General features: G+C 42.8%; 1 protein-coding gene across 2 annotated transcripts in view; it reads right to left on the reverse strand.

Annotated features, from left to right (window-relative positions):
* The window catches only part of HTR7 (5-hydroxytryptamine receptor 7), a 65,882-nt gene extending 60,018 nt beyond the window's left edge, over nt 1–5,864 (reverse strand). Inside the window, exon 1 of one of the 2 annotated variants that reach the window (XM_016220720.2) lies at nt 5,311–5,864. In XM_016220720.2, coding sequence (XP_016076206.2) covers nt 5,311–5,849 — 539 coding nt within the window. In that variant the 5' untranslated portion in view covers nt 5,850–5,864. The remainder of the gene's footprint in view (nt 1–5,310) is intronic. The other variant, XM_087824435.1, reaches the window with a different exon arrangement.
* Nucleotides 5,865–11,533: the final 5,669 nt, after the last annotated feature.

The following is an 11,533-nucleotide window of genomic DNA, read 5'->3' on the forward strand; positions in this document are numbered from 1 at the left end:
AAAAACCAATAATGCCAGACTTAGGGACATCAAAGAAAGGCTGATAAAAAACAACAACTAAAGATAAAGAGAAAGTCCTAAAAGCAGCCAGAGGAAAAAAGACACATTCCCTTCAAAGGAGTAATAATAATGTTTATTAATGGTTGGTTTTTCAATAGAAATGATGGAAGTCTAAAGACAGTGGAATAATGTTTTAAAGTGCTAAAAAACTCTCAAATATAGAATTCCATACTCAGAGAAAGTATCATTCAAAAATGATGGCAAATTTAACTCATTTTCAGGCAAGTAAAAACAGATTTGTCACCAGCAGTCACTTTTTTAAAATGCTAACGAAAGTCTCATTGGGCAGGAGAAAATAATCCCAGATGAAAACATGGTAATGTAGAAAAAAATAAAGAGCAATGGAAAAGGTAAACATTGTGGGTAAATAAAAATGAATACTGATTTTTAAAACAACAATAAAGCCCGGCTAGCATGGCTCAGTGGTTGAGCATCTACCCATGAACCAAGAGGTCACCAGTTCAATTCCCAGTCAGGGCACATGCCCGGGTTCTGTGGTTGATCCCCAGTAGGGGGCATGCAGAAGGCAGCCAATGGATGTTTCTATCTCTCTATCCCTCTCCCTTACTCTAAAAATCAATAAAAACGTATTTTAAAAAATTTTTTAAAGACAATAAAAATAACACCTAATAGGTTTTTAAAATATGTAGATTAAAATGTATGACAAAGATAACACAAATGGTGTGAGGGGGGTAAACAAAATTAAAATACAATAAAGTACCTTATTACCCAGTATTATATTTACCCAAAAGAAGTGAAAACATGTCCACAAAATGACTTGTCCACAAATAAATATTTATAGAATCACTATTAGTAATGTCCTGAAACTGGAAACAGTTCAAACATCCATCTATAGATGAACTCATAAACAAATTAAATGGACTACCACTCAGCAAAGAAAAAAAAATAAAATACTGACAGGGTAAAATCTATGAATGAATCACACAGACATTATATTGAGCAAAAGAAACCAGATTTACGAGTACATAATATACAATTCCATTTATATAAGGTTCTGACCAAGCAAATCGAATTTATGATGCTAAAAATCAGGACAATGGTTATTTTTGGGAGTATTAGAAACTGGAAAAGGGCAGGAGAGGACTTCTGGAAGGTTGGTAATGTTCAATTTTTTATATAATTGCAGATTACATGGATGTATTTCAAAAAAAGTTTAAAAATATATTTCAGACATACAGAAAAATTATACAAAGAATAATAAGACTGTAGGAACCACCAAGATTAAGAAAAGAAACATTACCAATATAGTGATATGTGTGCTCCTTTGTGACTGCACCTCCACCCACTCTCCCGAACTTGGTGCTCTCCATTCCTGCATGATTTTGTACTTTTATTCTTATAAAGGCTTGTCTAAACAATATGTAGAACTGTTTTTGCATGTTTTTAAACTGTACATAAAAGGTAATTTGATTTCTATTTTTAAAAGAGCATCCTACCAGAAACACCAATCAGAAAGAATATATGCACCCCTATGCTATGTTCAGCAGCGTTATTTACAATAGCTAAGATCTGAAAAACAGCCCAAGTGCCCATCAGTAGATGAGTGGATTAAAAAATTGTGGTACATTTACTCAATGGAATACTATACAGATGTAAAAAAGGATCTCTTACCCTTTGAGACAGCACAGAGGGACCTGGAGAGTATTATACTAAGTGAAATAAGCCAGTCAGAGAAAGGCAATTATCACATGATCTCACTTATATGTGGAATCTAACAAAAAAACAAAAACAAAACTGAAGAACAAAAAAGATCCAGATCCTGGCTAGTTTGGCTCAGTGGTTAGAGCATCAGCCTGTGGACCAAGGAGTCTCAGGTTCCATTCCTGGTTAAGGACATGTTCCTGGGTTGCAGGATCCCCACCCCGGTTAAGCACATGCGGGAGGCAACTGATCAGTGAGTCTATCTCACATCGATGTTTCTCTCCCTCTCCCTCTCTCTCTACCCGCCCCCTTTAACTCTCTCTTAAAAAAAAAAAAAAAAAAAATCAATGGAAAAAATATCTTCAGGTGAGATTTAACACACACACAAAAAAGAGCATCCTAATGGGGGAACTGCTGAACTGTAGAACTGTTGAGTGTCAAACTAATCTGAGGAGTAAGGAAATAAAGAGAGGTTGTAGGCACAGCTTAACTATGAAGTGGACAGTAAGTAACTGGAGGGAGAAGTAAGGCCAAAGAAAGAGTTCTTAAAAACAGAAGATCGAGTTTGACCTAGTTTTGAGGAAACAATGAAGACAAAGAAGAGATGAGGAATCAAGGAAGGAACAAAGTCCTCAAGAAGGTGAGAGGGGATGGGATGTGAAGGGCAGGTGGTTTGGTCTTTGCAGGGACAGGATGTCTTCTTGCTATTTATTTATTTGCTTATTTATTTTAATCCTCACCGGAGGATATTTTTTCCATTGCTTTTCAGAGAGAGTGGGGGAGAGAGAGGGAAAGAGAAGCATCAATGTGAGAGAGACACACTGATTGGTTGCCTCCTGCACACACCCCAACCGGGACCGGGGGAGGAGTGGGGGTCACTCCTGAAACCGAGGTACGTGCCCTTGGCAGGAATCGAACCTCGGATCCTTCAGCCCGAGGGCTGACACTCTAACCACTGAGCAAAGCAGGCTAGGGCTCTTCTTGCTTTTTAACTAGAAGGGAACAAACAGGGTACAGATGCAGGAAAGGTTTGTTTGGGAGTGGAAAGATAAGGGAGTTCCCATCCAATGGCTGCTACTTTTTCAATGATCATGAGTCATTATCTGAAAAAGGTGGATGTGGGAAGTGTGCAAACCTATGATGAAAAGTGGCATGAAGTTGCATTGAAAAGAGCTGGAAAAGCACCCCAGTATGGTGGGGGGTGGTTAAGAAAATCAAAGGTTCCATTAGCCAAAGATTAAATGCCCAACAGAAATCCAAACTCTCACAATACAGTGCGAGTTCAGAAGCACTATTATCATCATTCATCTCTGATTATGCTGCACAAAGCACTGCACAACCTGTATTACCCAAAACAGAGTGAATAAATGAATGAAGATTAAGTTTCTTTCATATTTTCTTAGCACATTTTAATATCGTCAGTCATATTCTACAATGGAACTGAAGAAAGCAATCTTTACAAAAATCATTCACCTTAGATGCAAATGCATTTTCCTTTTTCTCATTTTTAGTTCTGTGTGTTGTTGAAAGAAAAGCAATCTACGTCTCCCAATGTAATCAATTCTCCATATTATGTAAAGAAAGGACATGTTCATCTTCTAAAATAATTTTTAAGCAGAAATCATCAAAGGCACGATTCTTACGGGAAATGAAGAGACAGAATCTATATCCCTGTATTACCACAGTCTGTGACATCATACGGATACAGCTGATGAACAAATTAGACGCTCTTGACAAGAAGGATTAACCACTTCTCTATATTCAAGATGCTCCTGCTGCTGGTAAGTCGCACGTGCACACTGAGGGAAGATAACCTTTAGCTCGCGTACGGGAATCTCAGGGTGGTCCCAGCCAAACCGAAATGTGCCCAGAAGAACAGAAGCACTGGATGTCTTAGGAGACAAATTAGCACAGTGTGTTACCATTTATCAATGATAACACAGTGTGCTAATGAAAAAAAAGATTATAAATGCATTACTTACAGCATAAATTGTTCCTGTTTTACTACATACACTAAGTTCCATTTAAAAGGACTCCATTCATGAAAGCAGCACTGTTTTGGTTGGCTGAACAGTCAGATTTTTGCGCTTATAATTCATGTTTATACTTACTATATATATTGAGTGCGCTTTCCTAGTTCCTGTTGCCACAACCAGACTGTAAATGCATATGTTTTTTTACATTCTTAGTGACAGTAATTCAGAACTTCAGCTGTCAAGTTTGAAGCTAATATTCTCATGTATGCATTTCATCTTGTACTATTAAAAATAATTCCTTGTTTGCTGTCAGAAGCTCCTAACATAATATATAAAACGGGAAGACCCATTTTTTAAAAAATAATCTAGCTGTTTAAATACAGCTACAATGTATTTTTTTTACCCTTGAAAATATCCCCTTTACTATCATTCTCTTGATTCAGTTATTATAAACCCTGGCCAAGCAGGAAAATAGCAGAACATGTTAAATATCAACAAACCACAAACAGCAGTGTTTACAAGGAAGAAAATCTCAGTTTCGTGCTAAACCATCTTTTGAGGCACTATCATTTAAAGTGTGGAGGAATCAATTATTTCTCCTATGCCAAAAGGTCCACATATTTAAAGGTTCTGCAGGTCCCCAAAGAAAATAAGCAACTATTTCTCTGTACCATTAAACACAACAGAATACCAGTCCTGTGCTGGTTTCGAAATACCAGCAGAATTCTGAGTGTGAATATTAAGGCTTAATATTTCAGTTTTGAGAGAAGCAGAGAGTTGTTCCAAGGCCAGAAAGTATTAGGACCATACTTCAAGTTGTCAATTGCATAATATTTCTAGGGCCAAAGACTAGCTCCAATGCAGAATCCTGTAATCCTAGAGTTTGAAGAAATCCTGGGGATCTCCTAGTCCAATCTGATACCCAAAGCAGGATGTTTCCCCCCAGCATCCCTGACAAACGGTCAGCCTATGTTTCAACTACTCCAGTGGGGGAGTTCTCAAGAGAAGATTCCCAAGAGATATGATGAAAGGCTAGAACCAACCATTCAGACAGAGAGTAAGGTTCCAGTCAGTAAGCCTACAGGATGCAAAGGGCGTTGTTGCCAAACACTAAAACCAGACCTCCAAGGGAATGAGATTCAGAATCAGCAATCTTAGGGGTGCAACGTTAAGACATGTAGACCCCCCCAATTCTAGGACCCCCCCCTAGGTCTTTTCGCCGGCCTGGGGAGTAGCTCCTACCATCAGGAAAGCAAGGTGACTTTTCTCCGACTGATTTCTTAAAGTAAGAATTGATTCTTTAGAGCTCACGGCAAGCTCAGAGAGGATCAGATTCCTCCCTCCTGAAAACCAAGACAAGAGACCCCCTGGTGGAACTGCTAATGCTTGAAACACTCTTAACTTTAGTCTTAAAATCCTCAAGAGTAAACCAGAACATTTCGGGCTCTTCCTTGAAAGGTGAATTCAGGCTTTGCTCTCCCTGAAGTCGGCGGGTGCGGGGTTGGCGTGGGGGGTGGCTCTACGCGCAGCCCTCCATCCCGCCGCGAAGTCTGGCTCACCCGCCCGGGGAAGGCGAGCGCGCCGGCCGCGGGACGGGGCGGCCGGCCCTTACCTGTCGATGCTGATCACGCACAGGGTCATGATTGAGGCCGTGCAGCACATGACGTCCATGGCGATGAAGACGTTGCAGAAGAAGTGGCCAAAGATCCACTTGCCCCCGATCAGGTCTGTGACGCTGACAAAGGGCATGACCGCCACGGCCACCGAGAGGTCGGCCAGCGCCAGGGACACGATCAGGTAGTTGGAGGGCTGGCGCAGCTTCTTGACGAAGCACACGGAAATCACCACCAGGCAGTTGCCCGCGATCGTCAGCAGCGTGATGAGCGTCAGGATGGAGCCGATCACAACTTTCTCCACTCTGCCGTAGTTGATCTGCTCCCCGCAGCCCGAGGCGTTGTCCGGGGGCACGTCCCAGGTGGGCGCGGGGCTGGCGGTCACCTCGGGGCCCCCGCGCAGCAGGTGCGGCGCCCAGGAGCCCGCGCCCGGGCCGGCGCCGTCGGGGCTCAGGTCCGGCAGCCCCACCTCCGGCAGGAGGACGGAGCGCAGGTGCCCGTAGAGGTCCGGGCGGCCGCTGCTGTTAACGTCCATCATCCTGCCGCTGTGCGCCGCTGCCCATGGAGCCGGCGCCCCCGCCACGCGCTCGGGCTGCGGGCCCAGGGGCTTCACCTCGCCGGCTCCGCTCCGCCCGGCCCAGCCATGGGGCCCGCGCCGGCCGCTGGGGGGCGCCCGGCTCGGCCTCGCGGCCCCGCACGTCCCGGGCCCCAGCCGCTGCGGACACCGCGGGAGCGCGGCGGCGCGGGGACTCCCTGCAGGAGGCGCCTTCGGCACCCGACGGATGCCCGGGGCGCGCGGGGTCTAGTGCGGGCTGACCGGGTTCGGCGCGCGGTAGCGCAGCCCGCAGCCCGCAGCCGCCGCGCGGCCAGGCGGAGAGCGGCGGGGAGGCAGCGGCAGAAGTTGCGGAGGGTGCCCCGCCCCTCGCGCCCGCCGCCGCCGCTCCCCTGCGGCAGCCGCGCCGCGTCCCCGCCGCCTCCGCCGCCGAGTCGCTGCCCTCGCCCCTCGGGTCCCCGGCACGGGCTTCCCCCGCCGGGCCGGGGCCGCCGCCTCCCCCGCGCCTCCCCCGCGGCCCCGCACAGGGCGAGGGGCGGCGCTCCCCGCGCCTCCGGGGATCCCGAGCCCGCGCGCTCGCGGCCCTCCGGGGGTGGCGGGAGGCTCAGAGCCCTCCGGCAGACCCGCACCTCCTCTCCGGGGAAGCGACCCCCCGGCGGGGCCGGGGGCCGGGGGCCGGCGGCGGCGGACTCACTGCGAAATCGCGGACCCGGGGAGGAGCTCTCCCCCTTGGTGAAAACCACCTTTCCGCGCCACACCAAGCAACAAACAGATCCTTCCGTTTCCTATTGTGACCTCGTAGGGAGAAAGCGGGGGTGGAAAGGGGACCCGAACGGGGTGGGGGGAACCCCAGGAAAAGAAGGGAAAGAAGGCAGGGGGAGGGAAAGGCGCCTGCAGGTCCCGGCACCAAGGAGGAGCTGGGGCTGCAAGCCTCTCTGACCCACCCTCCAGGCGTCCAGGAACAGGCTCTTAGCTGCGGAAACGGACCCTGCCGCTTCTATATTAAGACTTCAAACCCTAATTTGTTGGAAGCAGGGTTCATTTTCCCGGGGCATCCTGGAAATCTTGCACAGAAACGAAATGACCGGTTACAAAAGTCTGCAGAAGAATCCGGAGGGGTATGTTGATTGAATGCCTGTTGCCCCAAATCCCCTTGGTACTCAAACCCCGTCAGACTGGCTGATGTTTATTATTTGTGAGACTTCATTTTGTTTAAAGGTTTTATTGGAAGCCGGTAGTGATTTCTTTAATTTAAGACTCTAAAAATAATTAAATCTTTCTTTTCTAGTTAGTCCCTAGCGGATTATAAATAAAAATAAAATGAACAGCGACCTCAAAATGTATTGATCTGAATGCTTCTGCAAGATGGGTATTAGCATTATTTATCCAAATAAGGAAACACAGTTGCTATTGCCATCAACTGGTAAGTAAGAGTAGGTTTCAAACCCAGGTTTTTATCATTACTATGTCCATATTTTTCCTTCTACACATTTAAAAAAAATAAAATTTTAAGTGGGAAAAATCCCTAAAAGGTGGACCAATGTTCACAGCCCTCTCAATATTATGAAAATGTCAGGGGCTCTCCTCCGCCTGGGATAAGCTGATCAATACATTGAGTCAGAGGAAGAGTAGACGATAATACGTAGGCCACAAAGCAATACTAATTAAGAGTTAAGACGATGGATGGGGAAATTTCTTCAAACTTAACTATGTTAATATTAAACATAGTTTCAGACAAAAGAAAACTAGTTTGTAGTCAGAAGCCATTTAAGAAACCATTTGTTGACTCTTCAATACGGACAGGGAAATAGAGGCCCGCAGAAGTTTAGTGATCATACATGACTGCATGGAAATGTCTCCGTTTTGGGGTTTTGAGGTTTAGAATTGTCTCAAGCCCTCTTAAAAATTATTTGCAGTAATAAATTTTACAAAATACTTTTGACTTTCCTCATTTTTTCCTTGAGTATTCTAATCAGGTCAGCTTGTCTCTTTTAAATACTATTCCACATTAATTCATTATACAAAGAATCTGAAAAGCAATAGTTTTATTTTTATTTGAATCTACAGTCATATAATTTGCACCTACACTCTTACCAGCCTTTACCCAGCCCACTTATATTTCGTAGCAACTTCTGATGGGTTTTTTTGCTTTTGTTTTCTAATCGTAGGACATACAAACTCACCAAATATTCAGTAAAATGGTGCTTTCAAATTACTTCCTCTTCCATTTCAATATAGCATCAGGTCCAAACACCCCTTTTTATAGAGCAGTCACCTCTATTATATTTTCCCTGGTGATGGCTGAGTGTATTTCCTAAAAGTTCTAGGGTTTAATTTATAAGCTGTCACAATGCATAAACATAGTTATTGAAAATCTCAGCTTCTGCAGCATTACCTTGCTTATGTTGAGTTTAAGTTTCATCTATCATTGTATTATTCCAAAATCCTGACAGAACAATCTGGAATTCTTTCAGTTTCCCTCTAACTTTGACTAACAAATAATCTTATCTTCATAAAAATGCTAAAATCTTGTGTATACTTTTCCATAATTTTCTCCAAAGAAAAGCTAAAGATACAGCTTCACAAAATATTCATAAAATACCTAAACACTCCTCTAAACTTGTTATTATTTTGCCCTTGGTTTCCTAGAGTTTTAAAATCCATATCAAGGTGGTGTTTCCTTCGCCCCCACCCCTCACCTGCTCCCCCTACCCACATGCCCATTTTTTGGCACTTATTCTGGAGATAAATGGAGAAGTGTTGGCATCTAAATCAAACCACATCTTTAGGTTTTATCCCTTTTGTTTGTTTCATTTAAAAAATAACTCTGCTGCTTTAACAAGTACCAAACCTTGTACAGACTCACATTGCCTATAACTGCATTCTCATTAAATTGTCAATGAGGGCACCTGAGAATTACAGCATTGTGTACAAAACTGCTCTGGGGGAGTACAGGAGAGCAACCCTGTCCTACCACAGGAATTGGCTTTTTATAAGCTCTTCTTTCTTCTAGGTACTCATTTAGCTCGTCCAAGTGCATATGCTTAAACATAGAGAGAACCACACATCTTCATCTATAGGGCATAAGTATAGGAGGGTTTATTTTCCCATAAACCAGCAGACTCTGACACTCCAGATTTATTCAAGTAGCACAAGTAAAATACAGCTTTCATTAGGAACTCACTAGTCAGTTAAGCAGACTAATGTCATGCTGACTGGGGTTCCAGTAATTTCCAATGACAATGCAGCTGACTTCCTACAGGACTATTTTTTCACTTCTCAAGAATTTTTAGATGCTCACTTTTACATCCCATTGCCTCACTCAACTAAACTAATTGTCTGGGTGTCCCTTCCAAATATACCCTGTGGCTGCCAGTCGGTCTATAGAGCAGTAGCATAGAAACAGAACACACATCTTAGCCACCAGGATTGAAATCTGTCAACAGATATATTGGGGAGGTCCAGTTCAGATAAAAGCAGTTAGTCTAGGAAACAGGAATGTCTCCTTCTCTGTCACAATTCCCCTCACCATAGCTAATATCCTTTCTAGGCTCTTAAAGCATATTTTTCAAATCTTTATTATAGCATTTAGTGTTGCATTATGCTTCACATTTACATGACTGTCTTCTCCATTAGACTGTGAACTCCCTAAGGCAAAGATGTTTTCTTATTCCTGCCACATACTAGGTGTTTAATAAACATGTGGGGGGGAGGGGGGGTGTAGAATAATGCCTATAACCAAGAGTCATTCATGATTTAAAATAATTGCTCAGCTTAAAGTGAGTTAGTGAGTTTTGTTTTAATTTAGATACATGTGCCCTTTGATACGCTATTTTCATTTGCATTATCCCTAACTATAAAAATGTACTTTTTTCCTTTGGTTTCTCCCATTTAGAAATTTTTCATTCTTTTTACAAAATAAGTGTAACCTTTAAAAATTTATTTTAAAAAGAAACAAAACCAGAGAACAGATAGATCCAAGAACACGTGTTTATTTTTTTAATTAGTTTTTTGGTTTTTTTAACCTCCATTTTGGAATATAAGTGGTACACGCACACCCCCTAGTGGGGAATCTATTCCTCAATACAAATTCCACAAAGAGAACTTCCATGGAAAGCTTAATAAATGAGTACCTTGAGCAATTAAAAATTTTCTCAGCATTCACTATGTCTACTACAGCTATTTGGAGCATGAACTATGTGTGAGGCATGGTTAATTACCATTGCTATTATTTATATAGTTTTTAAGTTTAGAGCTCAATGTTGTTTCTGGTTAATAGTACAATAAGTTGGTTAAAATTCTGTCTTGGCAAAATCTTGTCACATTGTGTTTATGTTGCATAAGTCTGATGTTAACATTGACCCCTGTAGGAGTCAGTGTTAGTCATGGTTACCAATTCTGACAAGTCGACTTTAAAATTCTCAAAATTCGTCTCCATACACAAAAATAAGTCCCTTCCTAATGCTGTGCCATTTTAAAATACCATTTCCAAAAGATTTAGTCAAGTCAAAATCCTCAACAATTCAAACAGCTTGTATAAATTTACTTGTTTATCAGCTGCAATAGACAATACCAGAGATAATTTAGAGTTTTTTGTATAATTTATCCTACAAATGCTAAACTGTATTCTCAAGGTACTGAGCAATAGCATTTATAATTATTATGTTTGCAAATGCTAGTTTCTGTTTAGCGCCTAGGGATTTTTTGATTTTGTTTTTTTCCATTGCTTTTTTTTTTTTTTTTTTTTCAGAGAGCATGGAAGAGAGGAAGCTGGCAAGAAAGAGGGAGAGAGAGAGAGAGAGAGAGAGAGAGAGAGGGAAGGAGGGGCAAACATCAATGTGAGAGAGACACATAGATTGGCTGCCTCCCACACACTCTAGGATCAGGGCCAGGGATTGAACCTGCAACCCAGGCACATCCCCTGACCGGGAATCGAACTCAAAACCCCATGGTGGGCAGACCGATGCTCTAACCACTTAGCCACACTGGCCACTTCTTTCTCTTGCCTTCAATATATATTCCTTGTAAATTTCCTTCAGTAAAAAGTTTTAGTTGCCTGAGCAATTTTTTTTTCACTTAATATGTGACAGTTTTAAGGAAGTATTACTGTGATGGTTAATTTTACCTGTCAACTTGGCTGGATCATGGAGTGCCCAGAGATACTTGATCAAACATTATTCTGAGTGTCTGTATAGGGTTTCTTCTGAATGAGATTAGCATTTGCATCAATAGACTGAGTAAAGCAGGTTAACCTCCCTAATAAAGGTGAGTTTCATCCAATCAGTTGAAGGCCTGAGTAAAACAAAAGAGCTGACCCTTCATCGTAGAATTGCACACTACTACATGGAACAGATTCCTCTTAAAATTTCCTTCTGAGGCCAACAAAGAAACCATGTAAAAGAGTACTAATTAAGGTGTGGTTCGCAGACCAGAGACTATCTGTGTACTGTTTGTGATAAGTACAGAAATTGAAAATGTTTGAAAATTTTTACACTACTTAGGCACTGTCTAGACATCCAAGCCCGCAATCAATGGACTCTTCTTACTCATTCAAGTATAAAGCAGTTCGGATGTTGTCAAATTAGACTTATGAGGCCAGAGCTGCCTACTGGCAGTACATACGGGACCACTTACTATTCCGTGAAGAACTGGGGTGGGGGGAAACTGGC

Source organism: Miniopterus natalensis, chromosome 14 (genome assembly GCF_054644295.1).
Source record: "Miniopterus natalensis isolate mMinNat1 chromosome 14, mMinNat1.hap1, whole genome shotgun sequence".
Classification (NCBI taxonomy): Eukaryota; Metazoa; Chordata; class Mammalia; order Chiroptera; family Miniopteridae; genus Miniopterus; species Miniopterus natalensis.